At 41.0% G+C, this 27,614-nt stretch overlaps 2 protein-coding genes and 1 long non-coding RNA gene across 3 annotated transcripts; 1 reads left to right on the top strand and 2 right to left on the bottom strand.

The window, feature by feature from the left end:
• Nucleotides 1-1,578: 1,578 nt before the first annotated feature.
• On the bottom strand, nt 1,579-3,675 carry LOC121812420 (phosphatidylinositol 4-kinase alpha-like). Its single transcript, XM_042214547.1, has 7 exons — nt 3,619-3,675; nt 3,329-3,448; nt 2,439-2,453; nt 2,201-2,293; nt 1,952-2,108; nt 1,705-1,832; nt 1,579-1,617 (listed from the first exon to the last, which is right to left on the bottom strand). The coding sequence occupies exons 1-7, from the start codon at nt 3,655-3,657 to the stop codon at nt 1,579-1,581; spliced, it is 591 nt and encodes a 196-aa protein (XP_042070481.1). The 5' UTR covers nt 3,658-3,675.
• A 425-nt stretch (nt 3,676-4,100) lies between these two features.
• Nucleotides 4,101-5,007, bottom strand: LOC121812419. Its single transcript, XR_006053050.1, has 3 exons — nt 4,850-5,007; nt 4,680-4,761; nt 4,101-4,463 (listed from the first exon to the last, which is right to left on the bottom strand). It is a non-coding gene; the product is annotated as an uncharacterized LOC121812419 (long non-coding RNA).
• A 3,212-nt stretch (nt 5,008-8,219) lies between these two features.
• LOC102300197 (receptor expression-enhancing protein 3) lies at nt 8,220-27,543 on the top strand. Its single transcript, XM_005948866.3, has 5 exons — nt 8,220-8,575; nt 18,225-18,297; nt 26,221-26,297; nt 27,041-27,161; nt 27,256-27,543. Exons 1-5 carry the CDS (start codon nt 8,544-8,546, stop codon nt 27,421-27,423), a joined length of 471 nt encoding a protein of 156 aa, XP_005948928.1. The 5' UTR covers nt 8,220-8,543; the 3' UTR covers nt 27,424-27,543.
• Nucleotides 27,544-27,614: the final 71 nt, after the last annotated feature.

Raw genomic sequence — 27,614 nt, 5'->3', positions numbered from 1 at the left:
TTATTTTTACATATATATTAGTATTTGAGTGATAATGTAGAGAGAATCTCACCAATGCCTTAGTCGTGAGCCAACCATCAGGCCAAAAGCTGGCTTATGAATATAATTTAGGATTATATAACATGTGATTAAAAATTAGTATCTTTGAATGAAAAAAAGCTATACATTGCATTTCGCATAGTAATGCTTATTTATAATTTGCTCTAAATACAATCAAGCCTGAGAGACAGTCTCGATATTTAATCAGATGATCCATAGAGAGGTAGTGAGAACCCAACAATATCGTGTTTTGGTGACGGCATGCCCTTTTATCCGTCTAGTGCGCCCACAGTCACTCATTCAGGCAAACTCGACACCTATGAAAGTATAATAATGCAATATTCTAGAATCGGTCTAAAGTCTAATGGAGCTATAGCAAGCATGATTTCACTGTATTGCTATGCCCGCTAGCTTTCTCTTGATACTCGCTCCATCTACATTCAATTATGAGACACGAGAGTATCTGAGTGTCTTAAGAGATGCAGGATGAATATAAAGCACTGACACACTGGCACTAGTCAGGTGCAGCACTGAAACCCAGAAGTGAGCATGTTGTCGCGCACAGTCTCATCGGGGGTGACACCGTTCTGCACCAATTAGAATCTATGTAAGCAGGGGGAGATAAAAAGAAACTGTGTGTTTAATGTCTCGGCAACCTCTTACCAGTATTGTCTCAGAAAACATATAGGTCTTGTCGTCAGGTGAATCATGATATCCACCACAAGTATTCTTTGTGGCTTCGACGGATCTTCTTGTCACAAGACTCGTAGGCACCTTGTTTCCCGTACATTAAAATCGATATTAATACTAAAAACTGTATGTGACAAGATATTAGCACCTTTCAACACGAGTATTCTTTGAGAGAGGCACACTTGCAGCTTCAGGCTAGGCGATACTTATATTTCAAATTTTAATGAGTCTTCCAAAAGTCACTTACTGTATGTCCCATTTACACTCCCTATAGTCATGGTACATTGAGTAACTTGATAAACAATCTCCAATGCCCAAAGAGAACATTGACAGAAAGGCACCGATACGCAATGTGTACAGACCATTTCAGCTTTTTAAAATACTATTCAATATATAACACATGTTGCAAACAACACAATCTCATTAAGTTCTGTCTGTAATAAAGCAACTTGCTACCTAAGTTTTGTCCATTCATAAATACGACAGAAGGAAGTAGAGAGCACTCGAGAGCAGTGTAGGTCAAAGGGACGAGCTAGGAATGTAGGTTGGAACTCTCCGATCTTCTAGAGACTCAGCCCTACACGAACATAGGGCTCGAAGTCTGCTCGCTGACGTGTGTATGCGTCGTGACACATCTATACACGCACCACTCATACCAATATTAAGCACTCTTCTCTACCAGAGTTATCTGTCCATATGTTTTGGATTGGGAAGGGACCCACATTGCACTATAGCGTCCTAGCCGATTGGACATACGGTTTCTGAGTGGTGAACCCCTATGTGAGTAGAGTATGAGAGACAACAGGAGGGTCCCAACACTCTCGTTCTCATCAGATGAGAATACATACTTTAAACACAAATACAACGAGTGCCATCTTCACGCATGAACTAAGAAGAAACATTAAAGATAATCAACTTAAACTAAACATGCATTCATGTAATTATTTAAACGATTTTAAGAGAAGTGACACATACTGGCACTTCCACCCCATTGTGCGCAGCCAGTAGCCATTCCCAGCAGGCAATGGCAGTTTCCATGCCATGTTCTGTAAACATCTTCAGAGGAGACCAACAAAGATGGTGCAAGAGCAGTGGATCGCAGTCTGAAAGCCAGACATAAAAACAAGAAAATTACTAATGAAAAGTGAACTTTATATAATAAATAATAATTAAATGAATAAATAAATAACAGGCATAATTTAAGAGAAGCAGAGCTGCTCACTTTTGGTAGTTATAAGGAGGGCAGCCATCTTGAACATGGCCTGGGTGAAGGCCTCGGGGTCTTTTTTATCTAGAGCACTGGTCATCTGATGGATCATCAACTTGTTGAGATCCGACTGGCTGTGAGTCGCCTCTGAGAACTGGATCATACCAGCCACCTAGACAGTACATAAAAAAGACAGGAGATAGCATCAGAGAGCAGAAGAGAATAAGAGTAGCTGTGCTTTTAAATATTCCCAGTATAGTTTACCTCTCCTGTGTACCGGTTTCGCAGATTGAGTGACGCCATGAAGTTGGAGTAGTCTTTTTTCACACATGCTGGTCTCTCTGTCAGCTGGGTGGTCTGAAGGGGAAAAAAACACAATGTAACTGCCAAATAACTGCATGGAAACTATGGAAGCATGAGCGACAGCTTTAATGTCACACTTGGATATACTGAGGGTGTCATGCCTGAGGCCTTTTTCTCTGTATTTAGTGATCAGACCAACCTGAGGGAAAGCAGCCTATGGTTGGGCACATGGTGGAGGACAGTACCGGCATAACCAGTAAGCCAAATGGGCAACCAGCCAGCCAGCCAACCAACCCACCAGTCCATTGCAGGTAAGTAACCAGGTAACCAGCAAATCCGTACACAGGCCAAGCAACCAGGTAGGTAGTTCGGTGCAGTTTAATAAAGACAAAATACAACAAATGAAGCAAATGAAAAGACAGATATAGCAGAATGCAGGCCCAAAGAACATATAAGAAATGCCTAGCAAGCAAAATAATGTCACACAGACTAGTAAGCATGCACACATGAACATAGACATCTACAAATTGTTTAAAAAGCAACAAAATAAAACACACAAGCTATATGTGCACAACAAAAAAAAATCAACAAGGACCTTTTTCTGAATACAAACAAAAAGCCGACGTCTTTGGCAAAGCTGCTAAATCGCACATGGCATGTTAAAAAGCACTTTATGTTGGACAGCTGTTAATGAGCATTCAATCAACAAACCTGGGAGGTCATTTAGAATTAAACATTCTCAGTTTGCAGTTTGCTCCAAGTACAGTGTGTTACTAAAATGCTCTTGCTCCTGTCATCTACTGTGCTCTAAGAATTCTGACTACACATATCTTTGGTAGAACTGTGTCTTTGCACTAATTTGCATCTAAACTATATATTAAAAAAAATACCGTATTGGTTTAGTGAACGTTATCTTTCTGCAGAATTGCTAAAATGCAGTAGATTCTATCTCACCATCAGTTTGGCTCATTTTGTCTAAATTTATCTTGACATTTAGTTGGGGGTTAAATCCAATATTTACAGTATGATAACTGCGGTGACCAGAAGGATTTGTGTGAAGCCGTGGCTGTAAGTGTATCTGTGACTCACGCCTAGTGTAGTACTCTGTCTGTTGTAGCCTGCAAAGTGAAGTATGCTCTCTGTGGCCATTGCAAGGCCAGTGTGCTGTGACAGTCCTGACACCCAGATCTGATGCTTGTTCAGATACTCCTGCAAGAAAAATCGAAATAGCAGATATGACAAGAATCATTTACAGTCACTTATGCCTTGTTTACTCAAAGTAAACACTCCTTTTCAAAATGCAGAGGTAAAAGTTAATTGCTTGCTTAAAATAAATTAATAGTGGCCATCTATTAAATAAAAACTTAAAAGAAACTAACCTGTAGGTGGGACTTTGTGACCGAAGGAGCCCATTTCATTGCTTCTTTCAGGATCTCACCACACACACAAACTACACCCTTTTTGGCTCCTACCTCAAAGCACACTGTGCGCTGTCGATCTTACGTGCTGCACAATAATATTCAATATTTAGTATTTACTGTTATATTCACATAGATCATTGCAATGATGTTGTTTATTATATTGCTCTTTTTGTTTGCTTGTTTTCTCTTTTTTCTTTCTCAACAGGTGATCCAGGTGATTGATATATGTATTTTTTGTCTGTTTGTTTTGTTGGTTTTTGTTTTTTGCCCTTTATCACCGTTCCTCTTCCCCGCTGTTTTTCTTTCCCTCTTTCTTTCTCCCTTTTCTTTCCCCCAGTCATGTCTGTCCCATGTGTAGCAAGTGAAAATAAAATAAAATAAACAAAAATAAACAAAGGTGAATCAAATAGACCGATACGGCAAGGCCGGGATGGTCCATTTGGTAAAGTAAATCCGCTGGGCATCTTTCTTTGCCTTTAGACAATAATTCTGATGGCAAAAAGAGTGGCGGGCATTCACTGAGTAAAATTAATTCTAGCACAAACCAAATGCCATTTGTTTATTTAATTTCTACATTTTTTAAGAGCCCAAACCTCAGTCCACCATTAAAATACAGTTTACACTTGATATGATAAAAAAGAACTCTCTCCCTACTATTGTTGAAGCCCATACTGTGCTGTCCTCTAGTGGTCAGAAGTGTAATAACAGCCCAAACTCACCTCTCTGGCTTCATATGTGTCAGGAACAGTGATCCTGTATGGGGTGTCGGGAATGTCATAGTATGGCTGGTCCTTATGAATGTCCTAAAGTAAAGGAGAATACATTTTGTTCACATGAAGTCTATATTAGCATCTATTTAAACACTTCCATGAGATCTAACTTAAAACCTCTTTTATTCGACCACAGCACACCGACTTGCTGACTCTGCATTATGTTATCGGTACAGGGACCGAGAACCAGGCACTCAAACAGAGAACCTGGCACTCTGTCTATCACATCAACCCTCTCCTCATACTCACAGCACTTAGTGACAGAGAGAGTGTCTGCAGAATGTCCAACATGGTCTTTAACACACGACCGCTCCAGAGTAGATGAGGGAATCTGGTTCAGATAGAAGGATGTAAAAATACTTAGAAAAAATGATAAGCGAGAAAAAAGCAGACAAGGTAACTAAATGATTTCTACTCACGTCTCAGCCAAACCAGAGAGGTATTTGTCTGCTACTCTGCGGATCCTCTTGTGGGTATGATTAAAGTTCACCAACAAGAATTGGGCATGACGCTCTAATTCTTCTTCGTGTTCTTTGGTCTTTGCCTGAAAACATAAGAAACAAAATGATTTTTTAAAATCTGAGCTTAATTAAATGTTGAAAGCTCCACATATTTTACTATTTAAATACCCCCTACCTTCTCGCCATCATCTGAAGGAAAACATCAAATACCTTGTCGCCAACACAAATGATGGGCCAAGATCTATTTATTTGGAAAATGTGCTAAATGTGGGCTCATTGTGCTAACTGTAGCTACTTGTACATAATCATTTGAAAAGAAGCACAGAGTCACTTGAGACATGTACTAAAGCATTTGCAATTTGATAAAACCAATGAAAAATGACATTCTGTTGTGAACAATTGCAAGGTGGTTTGGAGATTTGTCCATGTTATTTTGAGAAAGTCATCTCGGTTTCAAGAAATGGGCCAAACCAATCGAGAAAAACTGTAATAAAAAATGTCCACGATGATGCGGCTCATCTTTGGGGAAGATCAGTGCACCTACAGGATTGACTTGGAATCAGTGATGGTGTCATGCAGAGACAACAACTTCCTTCTTAATTCACCAAAGACATTGGAGCTCATCGTGGACTTCAGGAAGAAGGAAAGGTTACTCAGCCATTACTCGTTAACAGGAAGTGTATGGAGAAGGTTTCAGTTTCCTGGTTTTTGGGAGTCCACATCACAGCAGACTTGACCGGTGGTGTTAACACAGCTGAGGTGGTGAATAAGGCCCAGCAAAGACTTCATTTCCTGAGTGTGATAACAAAAACAAAAACCCCAACAACATCCACCTCAAACTGCTGGTATCCTGATATCGCTGCTCAATAGAAAGATTACTGACACATCGTCTCTGTGTGTGGTTTTCCAGCTGCACAGCGGCACAAAGCACTTCAGCAGGTTATCAGAGTTGCCCAGAGAAAAGTCAGTTTGCCCTCTCTGGAGAAACTTCACAATACCCACTGTTTCAGGAACGGCCCCAAATTTTGTGTGACCCATCACACACATATCAAGATCTTTTAAATTGCTGCCATCAGGCAGACAATACAGGACAATAAAATCAAGGGCAAATAGGCTAAAAAGAGTTTCTACCCCACAGCCATTAAAAGATTAAATGCAATTAAAGTATAATTTCTAATTATTATCAATGAGACTGATGCAATCTCCTGTATATTGGGGGCCACGATGGCTGGTTGAGGGTGTGTTCAGGCCAGATTAGTACTAAGACCGAGAAAATGTGATGAATAAACACTTACAGCTGGCAGTCACTATTGTAATGATAAAGTGAAATTTACACTTTGATCTGAGCAGCAAAGCTCTGCTAATATTTCCTGACTCATTTTTACAGGCTTCACACTCTGAATAAAAACACACACACTAAACAATATGTATTATGTATGTCTATGACTCTATTTTGACTTCTTTCAGTTGAATGATTGGGACAAAGAGAGATTGTTGCTTTAATTTCATTTTAAAGTTGCCTGGTGTAATTACTGGGATGCAGAAGTAAAAATTCAACCGCCACCACTGCAGTGTACTCACAAAGAAAGACCCAAACACCTTGCGTAATGGGAATTGCCTTTTACCAGAGGCTGATCTTCAGAATACAGTATATTTGTTCTGTTTGGTTTGTCTGCAAATGTGTATGTTTCTAATTAATGTTGTTGCTCTCTATGACATTAGACCAGTGAGCAGCTGAGGGTGAGGAGGTGTTTTCTGTTCAGCCCTGAGCCTCTGATGCTTTCCCAGACGGATTGTGTGACCAGACAGGCTCCTCTGGGAATCTCCTCGCTGAGCTACACGCTGTAGCAGCCGCCTTCATGAATAACAAGTAGCTATAAAACCAGACCCCCCTCCCAGTCTTACCCACATGCCTGCACATACCTGCACAATACACTAACATGTCTCCATGGGTTTACAAATATCCTGATACAGAAAGGCACAAGCTCATAGCTGCAATTGTACAAGCTCAGATGCTGTTATTACTTAGATTATTATTACCTAAATTATTATTATTACCTAAAGCAGACACACACAAAGAAGCGCCATTCTGAAAGCTGACAGATGGGGTTTGTGTGTACTGATTACAGTTAGGTCCGTGAGTATTTACACGATGACACAGTTTGTGTTATATTGCCTCCGTACACTACCACGGTAGAGTTTAAATCAAACAATCAAGAATTGCAGATTCTTACCTTTAATTCAAAGGGATGGCAAAAGTGTTTTTGTACATAGTCCCCATTTTCAGGTGATCAAAAGTAATTGGACATTTGACCGAAAAGCAGTTTCATGGTTGAAGATGGCTGTTCTTTCTTATTCCACGACCAATTAAGCAGATTAAAAAAAATCTGGGGTTGATTCAAATGTTGAACTTGTATTTGGAGGCTGTTTACTGGAACTCTCAATATGAGGTCCACATAGATGTCAGTGCAAGTGAAGAAGGCCATCACTAAAAAAAAGGCCAAATCAACAATGAATGTAACCACAAAGATGATGAAACACAGCTAACGTGTGGAATTCTGTCTGTGGTTAAGAAAATGACTTCAGAAGCCGTCATGAATGTAAACACAGAGGGTTTCATAACAAAGTGCAAACCGCTGGTTAAACTCAAGAATGGGAAGGGCAGATTAGGCTTTGCCAGAAAACAGAGCTTGCACAGTTCTGTAAAATATTTTTGGACAGATGAGACCAAGATGAATTTGGTACCAGGTGAACCAAAAAGACTGAAGAAAGAAAAGAACAGCTGATGATCTGTTATGGCATGGCATGCACGAGTGCCTATGGAGTCAGGTCACTAGTGCTTATTGACCATTACATGACAAAACACTTTTCTGCATAACAACAAGAAACAGACACTTTTTATTTGGCCCATTGGACTTTATGAAATGCTTCAATATTACTTACCCTGATGTACAGTAACCACCTAACCCTTTGCTTTCCAACGTTTATGCGATTAAAGGCATTGTTTATTTTAAAAAATCGTGCTTTCACTTTTAGGTTATTCAAAATGTATTTTGTATAATAACAGCTACAGACATGAAGACTGAACGTAAGGTGGAGGTCAAAGGGCGCGCACCTGCCGTTTTCATGCTCTGAAAAATATTTCCCTCGTGGTTGGCTAGAGCTCGCCACGAATCGACAGCAGACCAATCGGAGCACAGTAACTGAGTTTAAAATGCCACTTGCTTAACCAAATGGATGTGATTGGCTAGCCAAACGTGGCCAGCCAATTACAATTTCAGGTTCGTCGTAAACAGACTGCACTGGCCAATAGCATATGCGGAGGGAGGGTGTTTATTTTCCCTAATGACGACAGCACCTTTCTTGTGCCAGGAACTGAGCAGCGAAGCAGAGAAGGAAGGAGGAAATCTGATGGGAGGGAGCGACTACAGCAGGAATATTTAGGATACGCGCTTCGTCGTGTAGCTATGACTCCAAGGACACTGCAGTGAGGTGTTCCTGGTGTGTTGGCTAGCTGATGTACGACGAGATTAGCTAGCTGTTTCTGTTTACCGAAGTTTGGGCTGAAAAGTTCACGGCGGTGCGGGATCGGCGTTTAACATTATTATTGGCTCTGTTCTACTGCTGAAACAGACCTACAGATACAGAAGACATGGTGTCCTGGATGATTTCGAGATGCGTTGTGTAAGTACAGAGACCGCTCAAGGAGAACTCTTTCCTCGTTTTATGAGCAGCCGCTGTTTGCCTGGCCTGCTTGGCTAACCCGTTGTCGTGCTTAAGCTAAGTGAAGGCTCGAGTCATTTAAACTTGTACATTCGCTCTAAAACAACATCGCTTACGTCCACACAGAGCTACAAAGTTGTTCTGTTTATGAAATCTAGTGTTGTGGGGACGCAAGGTATGTAATCTTGTCTGAAGCTAATGCTAACAGGTTTGAGAGCCATAGCCATCCGTGGTGCTGGTGAGTCAGTCCTAAGGAACTGTGACTATTGTGAAGTGGAACTTTACAAGCCTTTACATGTTCCACTGTGAAGGAGTGTCAGGTACAGCTGTCAGCCTGGAGATATAACTAACCAGCAATGCCCGGTTCAACCTGTTATCCACAATGTTGTCAAGACGCATGAAGAAGTGCGCTGCTATAAGTGGGGGGACGGATTTGGTTACTGGATAGTTATTAATATCCAATGGCATATCACTGGATATTACGTTGAAATTGTATGATTAAAGCAGGTGTTTAATGTGTTGGGAGCATGAGAGACATGTTGATCTGGTAAGGAAAACAGTAACTTAGGAGTCGACATAATTCCTTTCTTCCCGTCTGCTCCTCCCTGTGTCTGCATACGTCCACAGGGTAATGGCGGATAGGAACACCAAAAGCCCTCTGGGGAGAGAATAAATGCTCCTCATTTTTAACTAGTACAGCCTGTTACTGTATAATGAACACAGTCATGGGCTGACGGTGCTGCACTTGGGCAGTTATGACGGTGCTGAAAGTACAGAAAGAAGGTGTGTTATTGTCTTAGACCAATAATTACATGCACACACATTCCTTCTAATTTTAGATTCATTTGAACAAAAGGAAAATTGTATAGCCAAGTGTACAAACCACATTCGCCTGTACAAATTGTAGCTAGAGTGATAATTTTCATTTTACTTGGACAATAACTTATCCCAATCCTGCTGAGAAAAAGCCTTTAAATCAGCATGCGGTCCATTACACATGCTCTTTTCCAGTTGCTGGTTTGAAATTCAGTGTAATTTTGTTTAGTCACACATTTATTACAGTCTGCTATATGCTTATGCATCGCCACAAAGAGATTGTTATCTCCTACACAGATAATGTGGCGAGTGTTACTATCTTTTTGCATCTCTCCACGATCTCATAGCTGGTGTATTTTATTATAGCTGAAATAAATAAGGTTGTGTCTACACATAACAGACAACTTGTTGTTAAAAAAGTTCTGTACTTAGACCCCATTTTTACTTTAACTTACTAAAGAAACGGCAGCGGTAACAGTTTAACAGGCATAAAATTGTATTTTTGCTCCCACAAGATGATTCCAAAAAGCTGTTGGTGGAACATTCAGCATATCTAAAGTGGAGGACAACATCTCAGATGAACAATTACTGAAAGTCATTAAATGAGAAGAAAGAGGACAGAAGTTTCAGACTCTCCTTTGCACGTTGTGTCAATCAGCAGCTCTGCCTCGACTCATTGATAACAGGTAGTCAGAAATGTGTATAGAAGGACTTTGTGTTGGTATCCTCAGATGCATGTTACCATTTTGGAATCAGCTTTGTGCCACAGCTTAAAATGTTTGCAGTTGCTAATGTTGTAGAAATGCTAAAGGTAACATAATGTATCTAATAGCGTTTAACACTACTGCCTCCTCCACAGTCAGCACCAGCATGTGACTGATTCACAATGACTTTTTAGTAAAAGCTTAAACAGTGTGGTACTGGTACTGACTATTACATGTTTGCTGTTGTGATGTCCCTACACAGACTGCAGCAGAGTGTTGTGACTATCCATTTTTATGGACATTGCTTACTTTTCACATCTATTTTCCTATCTGTTTTTTTCCTTATGCTTTTATTTGGCTCTAACTCATTTTCATATAGAGTTAATGTTATCTATATGCTAAAGCCATAAAGAACGGCACACAAGGATATAATACTGTGAAATAAGGCAACAGCACAGATGACGTGGCAAGCATGCAGTAACAGCAATCAGTCAAAGTCACTGCCACAGGCCCAGTTTGATTAAGGCAAACCCCAGGCTAGAGCTTTGGTTGGTTTAGCCCATTAGGCTGTGCAAGTGACCTATATGTTTAGGCTAATGCAGGAAAACATCCCCTCTGTAAGCAGTGTCCTCATGGTCACCACCAAAAAAGGAAAGCAAGTCTTCAATTTGAGATCAAGGACTTCTGTCACTCTGCAAAGAGAACATGTAGGTATAACTAACGGTTTCTGTAGTGCACAGGGAAACCCTGGAAGTGTCACCGTAACATAGGGATAAAATCCAAGAGTTGACATTGTTCTATTTTAAGGTGATGAACTCAGCATGAGGAAAAGAGCAGCAGCACCTCATTCTTACGCGTTTCCTTTTCACTTCAGTGTATCTCCCTTTCAGCAGCCATTTCCCTCGTCTGATTGTGCCGCAGTAGAAAAATAAATCAAAGGCTGATTTTCGACCTGTTTCTAATTTTAGGCAGCACCCTCACAAGTCTGCAAGTTAATGTGCCAAATATTTGTGTGCCTTTCTTCGAGTCTGTGTATTCAGCTTGTTTCATAGTTGCCGTGTCCTTTTAAGTTTAGCGACAAAGATGTTTGAGTAACCTGCTTCAGAGATAACCTGCTTCAAGATAACGATAATATAACAAAGGAAGCAGTGATTAAAAGACAGTGGGATTTCAGCATGCTCAGCTGTACAGGTCCAAAAAAGTTTTCCTTCAAAAGAAAGTTTTTGTTGTATAAGCTCGCCTGTCTCTGCCCGTCTGAGACCCTCACGTTCACTTGTATTGAGGGGAACAAAGTCAATATTCATGCACCAGCTTCACTGTGCTAATGTGTGTGTATTATCCTAACCATAGCTCTCTAGCTAACCACCATGTGGCGCACCATTACATGCCAGCTAGCCAACTTCAGTAACCCTACAAATCAGGCCGCTGTGTGGTTGTGTCTTTATTTATATCCAGTGATAGCAGAGCTGTATGTTTTAGTTTTTCAGAACTCCCTCAGTCAGAAAACATCCATCATCTTTAGATAGCACAGAGTTAGATCGCTAGTTTCTAACTTGTAACGCTGTTAAACTTCTTAAATCCTGTTTTTCATGGATGCTTGTGTGTTCAGCTGGATTATCACACCTTTTAGAGCAGCCACACTGATCATTTGGATGGTTTTTGACTCAGCAGTGTTTGAGTTTGGGAACTTAAGAGGAGTTTGGACCCAGAAACAGCCATTGACTGTGTTTTTAGTGGAAAAGTCATGTCATCAAGTTCTTTTTCCTAAGGCTCAAACCAGATGGTGGGAGCTAAAATCTTGGATATCTCTGGGTCTCCCACTCCTCCTCTCTTCATTGTGTGTGTGTGTGTCTCCTGTGTGTTTTTCTTCTGTGTTTTTTTTTAAACACTGCTCTGTGTTTCTCTGTTCTTTCCTTCCACCTCCATCCATCTGGTTTTTGGTGGTGTACGATGTCAGGAAGCCAGGGAAACTGACCTGTCGCCCAGAGTCAAAACTCATCTGAAAGCATTATTTTCACAGCTGCATGCAGAGAGAGGAAGGGGTGGGGGTGTGCTGAAATGAAGCTAAGAGGAAATCAGAGGGAATATAAAGAAATGGACAGATGCTAGTTTTGGCATGATGACATTCAACATGTGTTCTGTGAGTATTTGTAGTTTTCTTTCTTATCCTCGTGCACAGGATACGTTTAAGATCACGAAAAATGTAAACGTGCTCTTGCTACCATAGTAACTATCTAAATGTTTCCTAATAGACTTTTTTTAAATATAAAAATATACAACACTCCTGTTGTTGTACTAAAGTGGTACTCACAGAGGTCAGACACCATGGCATCAGTAAAGATGAAACCTCTATGTAAAGTCTGTACCAGAAGCATGCCAAGGGTGTGACATACAAAACAAGGAGTCCAGCCTGGGAACGATAGACCTCCGTGTAGATGGGACACAGCTGAAAGTCTAAAGGAATCTCTTTGATCCTGAATGATTCAGTTTAAAATAAATATTAGTACATAAATCAGCACAGTCACATGACCCATAGTAATCTAATTAGGCCATGTGAAGCTCGATGACAGGAGGACATTTGATACTTTTTTCAAACTTCAGATTTGTCCTCAATTCGTCTTATGCCAGGTTCTGCTCTGGTGTTAGTTTGCACAGGTCTTTGGCTAAACAGAGTAAAGGACTGCACAGTAACTGTAGTTTAAGTGTAAATAATAATGTCTTGGTTAGCATGTTAGTTTTCTAAAACCAGAAGGGACCATATTTGGATGATGTGGTACAGTATTAAGTTGTTAGCAAGCTGTGAAACACAAACACATATGCTAATTAGTGCTAACACTAGACTTTCATTCACGAAGACTGAGGCTCTGTTTCATACAGAAGCTATTTTAAAATGCCATTAAAAATACTGAAGAAGGTGCAAACACAGTGGAGAGGTCCAGTTCAAGCCTCAAACAGAACGATTGGCTAAAGTTCCCAAGTCAGGAGCCGTGTCAGATCAAAGTGGCTGCACTCCAGCGTCATAAGTAAATTCACCCACTTTACAGTAACTGTCGATAGAGGAACAGAACATTACTTTTACTAGGTAACGTATCAAAGTTGATAGCTATGGGGATGGAGGCCAGATTCACTGGCCGGTTTGCTGTTGCAGGACGTATGGTAGCTGCTTCTTCACAGTTTCTTGTTTTGCGCATCACCAACCAGAACCTGCACCAGGTGAAGAAACGACTGGTGCGACTGCGCTGAGCTCAGTGTAGTTGTAGAGCAGAACAAAGACTACTGTGGCTGCTGCAGTCTGAAAGGGTGAAGTAGCAGTGACTCTGCAGAATGAGAAACTGTCCGAAGAATTGGCTGAGTATATTACTCAGTTATTTTTTTATAAATAGTTTGCAGAGAATTACAGAAAAGACAGATTAAAATGCATTAATTTAATAATGTAAGACAGTGTGCTGAGAAACAAGCTGCAAGTGCATTAAGAAGGATTCACTCACCCTTCCAAATCATCAAATTCAGCTGTTTCATCGCCCTTATCGTGACAGGTGTATAAATCAAGCACCTAACCATGCAGACTGCTTCTACAAACATGATGGATGCCACCTGTGCAACAAGTACAGCTGTGAAGTTGCCTTACTGCTAAATATTCCACAGTTGGTGGTATTGTAAGTGGAAGCAACTGGGAAATGACAGCAACTCAGTCACAAAGTGGGGTCAGCTGATGTGGAGACACAGCGTGTGCAGAGTTGCCAAGCATCAGTCACTCAGAACAGTGCTTCAGATACAGATGTTTGGATTTTGTGTGGCTTAAATATTTTTATAATAAAATGTATGAAATAGCTCAGGTGACTCCTGCTGAGACAAATCCACTCTTGAGGTTTGATTTTCCTGCCTGTGATTGTCCTACTTTCCTGGAGGAACCTTCCACACCCGCCTTCACTTTCCTGCATAACATACCGTCCTTTAAGTTTAACAGCGTTCACCACCAATATGGGTACTCATGGATTTGTTACCAAGTAATATCTTTGCCATCATATGAAACTGAAAAGCCGAATCCTACGTGACAGCACATGTGGAAGACTCACTTTACATCTTCGGCCACATACAGCTCTCTTTGATTTTAAGTGGGCTGGACTTTCATTGGGAAAGTAAATTCCCAATGAACTAAAAACATTTAACTGCACATTTAATCTCTGAGTAAGAGTGTGTGTGACGAATCGTCTAATCGTTGCTGCTGTCAGGAGTCGGTACAAGGCGTGGCTGTAGCTGCGGCGGTAGAGCAGGTCACCTACTAATCAGAAGGTTGGTGTTTGGTCCCCGTCTGCTCCAGTGCATGGCAAGTATCCTTGGCTAAGATACTAACCCCAAGGTGTCTCTGCTCCGCCGTCAGATTATAGAACATATCTTACATGCAGGAAGAGTGCTTGTGTGACTGGGTGAATGAGGCAGGTTGTGTAAAGCATGTGCTCAGAGTAGAAAAGCGCTATATAAGAACCAGTCCATTTACTAGTCATTTAATTGAATTATTTTCGTATAGCATCAATAGCTGTAGTGGAGATTTTTATCAGTGGGACAGGCTGTAAAATGTGTGAAAATACAGTTAAAAGAAGAAGAAATCAGTGGGCCTGATTGCAGTGTTTTCTGGGCTGATTCTGAATCTTGGACCTTATGTTTGACACCCTTGGTATGGCGAGACCAGGACGTCCTTGCAGGCTCTTGTCCCTGTGTGTCTGGGTAGTCCAGGGTCTGATCTTGGCAGCTTTCCTTTCTGCTTTAAACGCTCACACAAAACCCATTCAGCACCAGAACAGAGAAACAGGATTCAGGTACAGAGTTTTGTTTTCCGTCGGTGGCTCGGCTGTGTGCTTCTCTACCCTTTATCGAACAAAAAGCACATTTTTGAACCTGCACTGACATGACGCAGAGACGTGACGAGCGTGTGAGGTCTTGGTTACCTTGATGTTTCTATAGCGACAGCTGGAATATAAACAGCTCTGTTTGTTGGCAGCTCGCTGGTTACTGAGGGGACTGTGGTCCGAGGCGGTGTGTCTGTGTACGATACTGTATCCATAAAGTCTGTGGTTAGAGATTTTTATGGAATTTTTATAGTGCAAAAATGATTTAAAGGCTTCCATGTTTCCTAAAAGTCTGAAAGTTGTTCATAACTAATCAGTAAATAAGCCGATTATTTACAGCCACGGGGCAGTAAATACTCAAAGGATCCGTTCTTGGTTGCTGAGCTCTTGGTAAAATCCTCAACATGTAGCAGAAGGGTTAAATCAGCTCCTTTATTCTTACACCATCATGAGATTATCTGATATTTTTGTCTTTATAAATGTCGAAACATTTTGCAAACATGAAAGTATTTATGTTGTATCCCATCACTGCTGTTGATGTAAGTGATCAGAGTGATCGGGCACTGGAAGGCGGAGTCTTGTTTTTCTTTTAATCTGATCCAATACTGGATGATTAGAATGATCGATGTCTCCGGCCTGTTCTCGCTTCCTTGTGAGGCGTGTTCAGTATTATGAACATCAGCTCCTGTTCATGTGTCCAGCTGCTCGTGAGAGGAGGCTGTGTGCCTGTCTGTGGCTGCTGTATCGTGTTGAACTGGAGAAGTTTAAGATGGCACTGATATGGATGATGGTATTTCTCTGGATCCAGGCTACACTTGGGTACGAGAGATTCTGTTTAGTCCAAATCTGTGTTTAGCAGATACCATTTAATCTGCTTTGGCTGTTTCCTCTGTACAGAGTTTCTCACAGGCTTCTTATCATTTGGTTTTCTCTGGTGTTTGCAGTGCTGTTGTGAGACTGGTCAGGTGTATTTGAGTGGAGGCACAAACAGACTACAGCATTAAGATCAGGATTGTTTGATTTGGATGGAGAGGATCGTCCCACGCTTATGCGAGCATGTCTGGACTCGCTGTAGCCGCTGCTGTTGTCATGGTAGCTAGCGGCAGTCCGGTAAAACTCATGAAGCCCGTCTTTCTAACGTGTGTGTTTTAATCGTTTCCCGTGAACATCCGCAGAATTAAAGCACTGAAATCTTTATGATGTTAACATGAATCATTCTCACAGTTAGCACAAATTGAAGACCACAAAAATGTTGGGACTTTCTGCAAGACAGGGAGCAGGTCCAGGACCACTCCCAGTCAGCTCCAGTCTTCAAAGCAACTTTAATGCGTTCAGACGACAGCAGTAAGACACGGCGAGTCTATCATTCGTCTGGTTTTTGTTTGATATGGGGCTAGTTTGGCAATTACATCGATTCTGTTTGTTATAATACAGCGATTAACCATTAAAATGAACAAAATCACAATTCTGTTTTCATCTACATGTATAGAAAATACAACTACACAAATGTAGTTGCTTCCATTCAGAGTCTAGCCAGAACCTTCAGACTTACAACAGAAATGCCCCCACAAAGAGCCATGCAGTTGCTACAAAATGTCAACATAATGTCAGCAAATTCACTTTTATAAAAGAATAAAAAGAGCGCGACTAGTTTAGTCTCCTCTTCCAGAGAGGCGCTCGCAGGTACTGGGACAGCCAGATTGCAGTAGTTTGCTGATTGCAATTAGACAGACATTATTTGCAAACCTTTGCCAATCTGTGTGAGAGTGATTGCAATCAGACAGCTATGTTCCAGCTATGTACCTAAACCTTGCTTTGTGATCAAAAGTGGTGAGACTGAGGCTGTTGCATCCTGGTCCATGCTCGACCTCTCAGCCACTACATAAGTTAGTTATTTATTCATTTTTGTGAAACCCCCCCCCAAGAACAACCAAACAGTCCAGTAAAACTAGACAAGGTAAGCAGGGTAAAACAAGGTAACCCACAACATTGCTGATGGCTACTAGCTAACTAGCTAAAAGAGTAAAAGTTCTTTACTGGTTTTGTTCTGTTCTATCGACGAGTCAGACAGCTTTAAGAAAACTCTGGTGACAATTTCCACACTTTTTACATTAAATGTGACGTACAAAAACTGCGATGATACTAAAGCACTTATTTTGTGCTGTAGCCATGCTGTGCTTCTCCTGTCTGTCAGTGTTTCCTGTAATCTGTGCAGCTGAGTAATGTTGATGGCAGCTGACAAACTGAATGCCGCCCAAGAAGCTGTGTGTTCTTATGTGGTGCACAGTCAGGGTATATCTAGCTTGTGCATAATGGAGAGATCTGCACACTGTGCTGTAGACAGAGTAACCTCAGTGCAAGAGGAGGAGCTTAAGAAAGAGGGATTGGAGGAAAGGAGTGTCCCACTTTAAATTTATCGAGTCGCTTATCTTGCATTGTGAGTCACTCCTTCACAGGCTTCTACCATGAACAGTATATGGTGTTTACCTAGTGTGGGTGTGTAGATGTTCATTGTTTTGCTGTGTGTAACGAGAGCTCTCCTAACGTCATCTGAAACGCTTAATCCTTTATTGCTCGTTGTGCAGTTTCTCTTTCGTTCAGGTGAAATTCAGTATATAATTAAAAAAACGAGGCCTGCACAGTCAAAAGCACCTCAGCTTCAGAAACCCAGCTTCACATTCTTCATATGATTTTCTCTGCTTGAATCTTAGCACACAGTCCTGAGTGAACAGTGCAGTATTTTGGGGTAGTGTTGAAAACTGCATAGAAACCAAACTGTTGCATTATATTACAGAGGAAAGTGGGATATAAATGAGTCCCCACATTGTTCAGATGCAAGAAATGATGGTTTTTAACAATAAAAACGCAGTTTTGGACGTTTGCCTTAGCTTGCATGGTGGCACTGCAGGCTTTCAGCAGTGTATGCATTGGTACAAACAAACCAACATAAAAATAATTTCTTGTATACATGTGAAACAGAATGTATAAACCTGCAGCACTGGTTCACCACTCAGTATCTACTGTATCATATACACCATGTACGGGCCCGTCTTCACTATGTATGCCTGCTGATCAGCGTGTTGAAATAGGGTGTGGGTTTAAAGGCAAAGCTGTGTTTCCACATACCAGCGATGTTACAGTGCAGAGAACTTTCCTGTTAGTTAAACTTTACTAGAGAAACTGTATTTGTGTTGATTAAATTTGAGATTAAAATGATGAGTCATGTGTTCTGTCTCCATGCAGGCTGCTGTTTGGGACTCTGTATCCTGCGTACTACTCTTACAAAGCTGTCAAGACCAAAAATGTTAAGGAATATGTAAGTTCAGAAATATTACTTTTTATTTACTTCTCTTCTCCTGCATGACTTCATCTCACACACAGACACACTGTGGGGGGGTGAGGGGGGTCTAAGTTATTAACATTTGTTAATGTTGTTTTTAAACATTAGAAAACATTTCATTTCAACAACTTCGACAAATTAGGAGGTAACGTGGGCCAAAATGATCTGGAGCTAGAGCTGGGCGATAGAACGATAACGATATGTATCGCGATATAACTTTTACTCGATAGAGAAATTAAGCTATCGCGATAGACCTCGCCGCTCTTGTCCTCTTAAAAAAAAAAAAAAAAAAAAAGGTCAGCCAATCCAAATTAAGTAGCGCAGAGCCGAACCAATCACAGCCGCAGCGTCACGTCGCGTGACTTGTTACAGCACAAGTGCCAAGCCGCACGTGTGTTTGTTTGGGAAGCAGCCAGCGGGTAATGGAGGAAATGAGTGTGCCGACTAGAAAAATCAACCGAGCGTGACCGAAGAGAAAACAGATGATGGTTCCAACGCCGGAGAGATTGTCGAACGGAAGAGCCATAGAAGTTCCGTAGTGTGAAGGTATTTCGGCTATTTCAAGTCTGACAAAAAACAGAGTAGCGTGCACTGTAAATTGTGCCGAAAGCAAGTCTGGAAATACAATAAACTGGTGCATGCGTCACACTGTGCGCCACGTTATTGTTTCGGTGAAATGAATTTCTACAATACTGTTACTGTTAATTCTACTCTCTGCAGTGTTTAAATGCTTACATATACACACAGTTACTGTCCCTCCACACATACGACTCGGTTCTGCTTCTATGCCCCAGCTTTGTTTACTTTTTCCCACCGAGGCTTCTAGACTTCTGATTGGCCAACATTTCTGCACGGTTAGGAATCTAGCGCCACCTGCTGCTTTGGCATGTTCATAGCAGCGTTTTCCTTCATTTCTGCCTTTATGTGTGGACGGGATTATTTTTTAAAACGAAAACGGAAAATCTCCGTTTTCAAAAATACCCGTGTACGTGTGGACGTAGCCTCAGTCTCTGACTGGAAGCGCTAATTCGTCATTCGGCTTTTGTCAGACTAAAGTAACTGTTAAAACTGTTTGAAAAGCTCAGCTATACAACAAGGAGAGATTGAGAATTTCCTTTTAGTTCTCAGTTTATTTGATATTGACAAAAGTTAGTCAGTTTTGTCTGTTCTTCTGTAAAACAAACTAAGATTTATTTTTAGAATTAATATTTTGTTTCTAAGTGGAATTGACAATTTAGTCTGTTTCGTTTGTTCTATTTTGAAACTTAAACGCTTTAGCGGCTGCCTTTTGTGTAGTTTGCAATATTTGCCTTTATTTATCTGAAAAAGTCTCATGTTCCTTAAGTACATCTACCCTGTTGAACTTATTATGGGAAATAAATATTTAAATAAAAACAAGCTGCTGATTATTTCACATTTTACTTGTGAGCAACGGCACATTTAAATCTTACAAATATAGTTATTTGGCTTATATCGTGATAGATATCGTTATCGCCTGAAATGAAAAAAACATATCGTGATATGAAAAAATCTCATATCGCCCAGCTCTATCTGGAGCATGATTATAGCTTTTTCACTTAATGAGTAATTATACCAGCAGGCATGCAAATGAATAATATCATCAAGTGACGTCATTTTGTATGTGAATGCATCCAGCATGGTCCTGCTGACACAGCCGTCGTGCTTCATGTGCTGTCTGCATATGTCAGTGAAACTGAACATATGATGTTGTAAGTTTAAAATATATATCTTATTTTCATCATTATGTACCTTTTTCAAAATAACCTGAATGGTGATATTAACTCAGAGATGATATGTGCAGTACAGTAATAGACTATGTTGGACTAATGCAGAGCAGGCTGTGTATCCACTGTTAGTGACATTGACTGCAAAGTACCTACTGGGATCGACTCAGTATGGTGTGCCACAGTTTTTCATTAGGTCATAGTACCTGGTACCAGGTGTGGGTTTTTGGGGTTTTTTTTAAATAAAGAAGTACCTGCTTGCCCGGGGTTCCAGGCGATCCAAGCAGGCACTAAAATGTGAGGTCATCAGACTGCATGCCACTGATTGGCTGGTCAGTAGCGTCACTCGGTGAGTCACGGAGAGTGTCTCCTTCATGAAAATTAAAATCGCCATTTTTGAAACCCGAGATTGAATGAAATGGCAAAACCCCCAACAAAAACAACGCCATGATCTTTGAGTGTGACGAAACGCCACGGGCCAAACACCAGGTATTGTGTCGACGTCCAACTTTGTTGTAGTGTTCGTGTCGCATATTAATTACATTGCAGGATGCTCGGGCGTGTTGCTATGACAACAATCTCACACATTAGGTAGTACTGGATTGGGCGGCCAGTCAATCCGTGGGGAGTTGATCTGAGGAGGTACTGATGGAAAAAGGAGCTTGTGTCACATTTTTCTACATTCAGGCTGCTGATGCTGTTTATTTTGACTTGACAACTTCCACTCGTTATACAACAGCATCTTTGTGCTGGTTTGCGGTGTGAAAGCAGCCAGCGCTCATGATGTTCTCCCGTATACATTCTCCTATTTACTGACCACTTTATTAGGTATGAATCGATCATTCAGTGTGCCTCTGTCTGACTTCAGAACTGCTTCATGACTGCATCGACGCAGATTCAGCGAGGTGATGGAAGCAGTCCTCAGAAATGTAGAAATGGATTTCTACAATGGCGGACCTTTAATTCGACTCTCTGCAGTGTTTACATGCTTACATATACAACACAGTTTCAGTCCCTCCACACAAAGGGCTCAGTTCTGCTTCTCTGCGCCATCTTTGTTTACTCTTTCCCACCCAGGCTTCTAGACTTCTGATTGGCCAACATTTCTACACGGTTAGGAATACATCGCCACCTGTTGCTTTGGCATGTTCCTAGCAGCGTTTTCCTTCGTTTTTGCATTGACATGTGGACGGGATTTTTAAAAAAAAGAAAAGAAAGCGGTAAATCTCAGTTTTCAAAAGTACCCGTGTACGTGTGGACGTAGCCTGAACCTCAGTTTGAACTTAAGCAAGCCGACTTGCTTAACTATTAAACCTATTGGTAGATTAATAGTTCTTTTGAAGTGAGTTATTTCTCCCCTGTGCCATTAGAGGACTTTAGAGTCAGGCCTACCAAAGCTCACTTTCATCTGTGATTACAGTCCTCCATCCTTTGAAATATTTTCTTCTCTGTCAGTTTTAAAAATGCGTTTGATGGTTCGAATGATTTGATCTTTCATCTCGATTCAGACATTCTTGTCCTTGTCTTGGGGACTAGCCCCTCTGGTAGATACCAACTTGCTTTCTTTAAGTCTTTTGCGGAATGTTAAACAGGTCTTGGGACTGATTACACATTTGAAGCACGGCTGGATGCATATAGACGATATGCCCTAGAGGTGTTTTGGCTAAGGAGTCGGGTGATGTAACTAATACCAGTGAGAGTGACATTCCAGTCTGCTGAGTTAGTAACACATTCACATACAGCTTTAACACACCCTGTCTCAGACTGCTGCGTCTTTCACCCACTTACTTTATCCTTATCTGCTCTTCTTGTTAGACCTCTGCTTTTACTTTGCTTTTGCAGAGGTTCATAAAGGAATGGTTGGAAATGAAGATCAGTACTGTTTCTTGTTTCATGAAGCAAGATGTACTTAAGCTGACCAGGAGAAATACTTTGTGTGCAGCGCAGCAGCTTTCTGCGTCTCGTTGCTGCTTGTTTGTAGCTGCAGCTCACCCTGCAGAGGTTACTCCAGTTCATGACAAACTTGAAACAGATTCAAGTCCCAGCCTTCTTCTTTGTTCACTGCTTATGAAAACGTGCACGTACCATTGCGCTCACTGACTGACGATAGTGATGTCGCTCAGATTCCAGCAGCGTTGTAGTCGGAGTTGTCCATCCATGTACAGTCGACCACACTCAGTTGTAGATAAACAGGTCTGAGATCAGCCGTGTGTATCCCTGCCATGATTGAGCAGGCCCGTCTGCTCCACCATGTGAGTACATACAACATATCTTTTGCAGTGTGTTTTGGAAAACTTAAGCTGTTGTGCATCAAATGCTTTCCAGATGGTGTTTCCTGATTTAAATTTCCATTAATTTTGACAAAATCTCTAACACGGTGGATTGGACTCTGTGGTTTACTGATGGCTGTAGACGCTGTACTTTCAGAAAGGTTGGTGTTAGGTGGCTACAAAAACCCAAACAGTCCTCCAGTACAAGCACTGAACTGTAAATGAGTATGAAAAACAGCCAATAACCAAATAACAGCTTTCAAAGACCTCCAGAAAGCTTGGAGAGCTGTTGCTCAAGACCACTTAAATCATTTTAAGAAGGTCTGGGATGAAATGAAGGATGACTAAAGACCTGAGCACATGAGATGTTGCTTTGTGGTGCTTCAGTCGGGCCAGTATATCGGCCAGTATCAGCTATTTGCCAGTTCAGCGTATCTGCACTTTTGATGGCTGATCAATGAACATAGTAAAGCAGAGATGTGACAGATGGCCTTAAATCATGTTGCATGGTTTTAAGCAACTTACCTTTTGGCAGCATGAGTTTGGAATACCACCAAAAGAAATCAGCTGATCCAAGTATAGTCTGGCAGAGTGTAAACAAGTAATCCACAAATCTCATAACTAACTACATACATCAGATTTTTTTAATCCCTAGATATCAGCGTATTGATCGAGTGGTGCCCTGTCAGCACTGCTTGGTGAGGTGGGGAGAAAAACCTCTGGGAGAAGCTCCAGCACAGGTCATGAGAGAGAAAGAACTTTTTAGCACCGATGTAAAAGCAAAAGCTGCAGTCGCTGTCTGTGCTTCACTTACAGGCTTTTCAACCAGTCAGCGTTCTTTGGACTGAATGTCATTGCCAACATGCTGGAGCCTTTTCGGAGGATTGAACTCAAAACCGCCATAAAGCCTCCGTATAAGGAATCATAGTTTGTCTACAAAGCCCAAGAACTATATAAATTAAGACCAAACATTATGAGCGATGCAAACACACTTTAAATAAAAGCTTGTTAGTCTCTGCAGCTGAGGAACATAAGATGTGGGTCAGTGCTTGAGAAAAGTGTTGTGATGCTCTGTGTGCACCTTAGAAGTTTGGTATAATAGATGACAGATGATAGATGACAATTTGATGACTAATCGATAAAACTTTAGTGTTTCTTTCATTTAGTCAGGATGAATTGATGGATGGTTAATCAGCTGCTTGGATGCAAGTTTGCTCAAAATTCTTTGAGTTTGTTTCAGAGGCACAACTGAAGCTCGGGTGGTCGTAACTGTTGCCCACCTTTTAGCATTTTACCTCTTAGCTGTAAGCTTGGGTGTTATCACACAGTGGGGCTGGCAGTGTGGAGCATCTACTAGGAGGCTGAGGTGTCGGGCCACCAGAATTTTGATCCAAGTTTAACCTTAGCAGTAGTGGCTGTGCAAGTCTAATGTAATGTTTCTTCTTCCCCCCCCCTGGAAGGCAGTTATTCAAAGACAGGGTCAGTAAATGTCTACTGTAGCCCCAGGAAGCTAAAAGGCTGGTGTATAGGTTACATCTTAATGCCCTTTGTACTGATAAAATGAATGAAGGAGGAAAGGAGCAAATATTCTATCAGAAATGGAAAGCAGAAGGAAGCTGGGAGCTGAAATGTCTGGAGCAGAGGGAGACTGAACATATAAATTAAACCTCTCAGTGTCAGCTCACTCTTTACATTTGGTGTGAGTGTGTGAGAGATGGGTGAATGTGTTTCCCTGTTGTTTCTCTTTCAAACACACTCTCACAGAGATGAGTGAAGTAATGTCATTAAAAACGATGAGAAGTCTTGGCTGACTTTCCATAATCTGCATTTTTTGATCTTGGATGTTTTTCATGGTGAACAGCTGTTCAGCATGACGGAGTGGTAGCTGAAAACCCCCCTCTGTGGGCAAATGGGACACAATTAAGCATCACTTATTTACTCACACACACCTACTGCTTGGTTTAACATGGAAATCCAGTCAGACAGGACTGGGAAGCCGTCAAAGAGGGACGAAGGAAGCCAGACCGCCGGGCCGGGGGGGGGGACCTTTGTCTAAGGAGCTTGGAAAGAAAAGCGTCTGGACTTCTTTAAGTTGCTTGAAGACGTTTCACCTCTCATCAGGGCAAATGACCTTAGAACTTAGAAGAAGCTTCTTTGACTACGATGACCTGGATGACTGAGAACCTTCACAGACGTCCTCAACCTTTGTTTCACTGCTGCCAGCCTGCGAAGGAGGCAGAGGCTTAGAGAAAGAACAACATCATTTAAAAACGAGTTTATTAGCTCAAAGCTGTCCACTGGGGTTTGTGACCATGTTCACTTGTTACACCAGTGTGGAGCAGGGTTCTTAGTAGAATAACTTTTGAATGCTCTGCTCAGTCAAAGCTGAGGTGGTTGATCATCAAAAATGATCAATTCTACCCATTTTCAAAATGCAGCTTTTTAGAAGCACCCATTGTGCCTCAGGGCATGTAATGTAATTCAAAAGAAACCCCAAGTATGTCACGTTGTGGGCATTACTATGCTATAAACGTCTTCTACTGAAGGACGCCGTCACAAATACAGGAAGTGTTCCTGTGTTTATTACACAAAGTGATGCACTCTGGGTCGATGATGCAAAATGGTGGCACTCCAGAGCCGCTTATTATAACTAACTAACTCTAACTGTTCAGAGCTACGCTTCCACTACTGTAGATATATTCATAGGACATCTGTTTACCACACACCGGCACATCTGTATATATGTAGCATATCTTTATATTTGTTCATAGTACACCTGTATATCTGCCCGTCTGCACAGATAGAACATCTGTGTGCTGTACAGATCACCTGTATATATTCATCTCTACTCGACTTATCTGTATATGCTCTGCTCTTATTGCACTTGCTGCTCTTGCAGTCTGCATCTAATCAGAAGTGTGTTTTGTTACTCTGTATGTATTCATGTGCAATGACAATAAAGTGGAATCCTAATCCTGACAGACCAGAATATACAAAATATGAGCTGCTTTTGGTTTTAACTTCCTGTGTGCAGGAAACGAGGGATGCAGTATGAATCCTCACAGCTATGGAGGGCCAGGAGTGACAAAATGAATTAATTAAATACACAAATTAAGTAATTAATTAAATGTGTCATTAATTAATTAAAAATTGGAATTGATTGAATGAATAAATTTATCAATAATTAATTAAAGGCACGATCATTCCATTTAAAACATTGAATTATTTATTTCCTATTTTATTAATGACACGTTTAATTAATTATATAATTGCTTAATTATTTACACATTTAATTATTTATTCCAGTTTTTAATGACGTATTTATGTCATTCATTTTGGCAGTCCTGGCCCTGTGGCTGTTCATGAATGAATTTCAGCCCATCAAAGTCAGGGGGCGGGGTTAGTGCTGAAGTCACACCCATTGCTTTGGGCTGCTGCGAGGCTGTATTATAAACTGTGATATGAGTCTGTAGGTGCTCTTATACTTCTTGCCTTCAGTTGTATTAGTTTCCTTCTGGAAGTGTGTGATGTGTTTCATAGTTTCTAACAGTGAAACGTAACGTGACATAAAAAAGCACGCCCCACACAATCAGATGTTAATCTGATTTTATTTTTATTTTAGTAAATCTAAAGAATCCTAACAGACAGAGGTGCTTAGATTACAGTTGAATTAAAACAAATGGATGATGTCATCATTTCTTCATGATCAGCATGCTGGTTCAGACGCTGCTGCTCTCGGTGGACATGCTCCCTCTCTGTCCTCCTCGTATAACAAAGATTTTTAATGTTAGTGTTAATATTAGTAATGTTAAGAGGTGATGCATGGTTTAATGCTCAGCCTTCCTTTTAAACGATGATTCATGCAGTTGTCTCTCTGCCTGTAGGTGCGATGGATGATGTACTGGATTGTATTTGCCCTCTACACTGTCGTGGAGACGATCACTGACCTAACACTGGCATGGTGAGTTTGCCATGAATGTTAAACACAAACGCAGTTAATCAAACATTATGTAAACCTCGTGAACTCGCATGTCGTACAGATACATCTACACTGACTGTGTGAGTGGAAGAAGTTGTTTTCCTCGCTACCCTGAATAATAATGATAGAAATGTACTCTTTCCTAGTGTAACTAGAATAAACTTGTGGTAATGTGGATGTGCACTGTGTAGGGACAGAGTCACATTTGCAGGAACTTCAGGTCGAGTTTCAGTGATTTTATGAATCTCTCATGTGGCAACATTTAGCTCGAAGGAACAATGTAACGATTTTGAGGAATTGATGGAGAACGATGTTTTTTTTTTTTTTGTTTTTTTACAGATGTTATATGCAGTTAAACTTTAAAACGCTGACATTTCTAAAACCAATGAGAAGTTTTTGAATATTTATTATTACTCATTAATAAGAGAAAATAATTTCTTACCCGGTTACTCGATTAATCGATAGAATATTCGATAGATTAGTCCATTAATAAAATAATCGATACCTGCAGCCCTACAGCTGATGTTTAATCAGACAGTCACAGAAAGTGCTGGAACATGTCGGTGCAGTCCAAAAAACCATAATAAACCTTCAGAGCTGTGTGCAACAAAAACTTGACAACAGGAGTGGGAGTGGGTGCATATCTCTTAACCTGTTTGTCTGCAGTGGAAAGCATCATTATGTACCATGGGTTAAACTTACCGTGTGTGTGTCTCCATATCCAGGTTTCCTCTCTACTACGAGCTAAAGATAGCTTTTGTGGTCTGGCTGCTGTCCCCTTACACCAGAGGAGCAAGTCTTATTTACAGGAAGTGTCTGCATCCTTTGCTGTCCTCCAGAGAAAGGGTACATTCATTCGTACATCCACGTGTAATGCAGGTCACACTGCTTTGTTCCCAGTTCAACTGTGTTCTAAAATGTAATTGTTGTCTTCCTTTAGGAAATAGATGAGTACATTGTGCAGGCCAAAGAGAGAAGCTATGAGACCATGGTGAACTTTGGCAAGCAGGGCCTGAGCATTGCAGCCACCGCTGCGGTCACTGCAGCCGTCAAGGCAAGTTATTCTTTTTTTTATTTTTCACGTGAGTGCACTACAGTTTTATGTTAGATAGCACGGCTAAGTCAGTTTTCATCTTCTTTCTCACTACTTTGCTACAGAGTAGGGCTGTGCGATATGTCCAGAATCCCATATCCCGATATAAAACATCTATCGTCCGATAACGATGTAAATCACAAAAATGTAACATTTTCTGTAAAGTCTGTGAATCTCGGGCAGCTCGACTTGCGTGAAGTGTTTCC

Source organism: Haplochromis burtoni, unplaced genomic scaffold, assembly GCF_018398535.1.
Source record: "Haplochromis burtoni strain Fernald_Lab_line unplaced genomic scaffold, NCSU_Asbu1 Contig_584, whole genome shotgun sequence".
Taxonomy (NCBI): Eukaryota; Metazoa; Chordata; class Actinopteri; order Cichliformes; family Cichlidae; genus Haplochromis; species Haplochromis burtoni.
Note: the sequence above shows the minus strand (reverse complement) of the source record. Positions and strands in the feature narration are given on the sequence as shown.

Excerpts from the sequence above, each read along its gene's own strand:
- LOC121812420 (XM_042214547.1), bottom strand. The coding sequence starts at position 3,657 with ATGAAATGGGCTCCTTCGGTCACAAAGTCCCACCTACAG. Across the intron at positions 3,449-3,618 it reads TCACAAAGTCCCACCTACAG|GAGTATCTGAACAAGCATCA; the intron begins GTTAGTTTCTTT and ends TTTTTCTTGCAG. Across the intron at positions 1,618-1,704 it reads ACAATGGGGTGGAAGTGCCA|TTCATGCGTGAAGATGGCAC; the intron begins GTATGTGTCACT and ends GTTTCTTCTTAG.
- LOC102300197 (XM_005948866.3), top strand. The coding sequence starts at position 8,544 with ATGGTGTCCTGGATGATTTCGAGATGCGTTGT. Across the intron at positions 18,298-26,220 it reads CCAAAAATGTTAAGGAATAT|GTGCGATGGATGATGTACTG; the intron begins GTAAGTTCAGAA and ends CTCTGCCTGTAG. Across the intron at positions 26,298-27,040 it reads ACTGACCTAACACTGGCATG|GTTTCCTCTCTACTACGAGC; the intron begins GTGAGTTTGCCA and ends CTCCATATCCAG.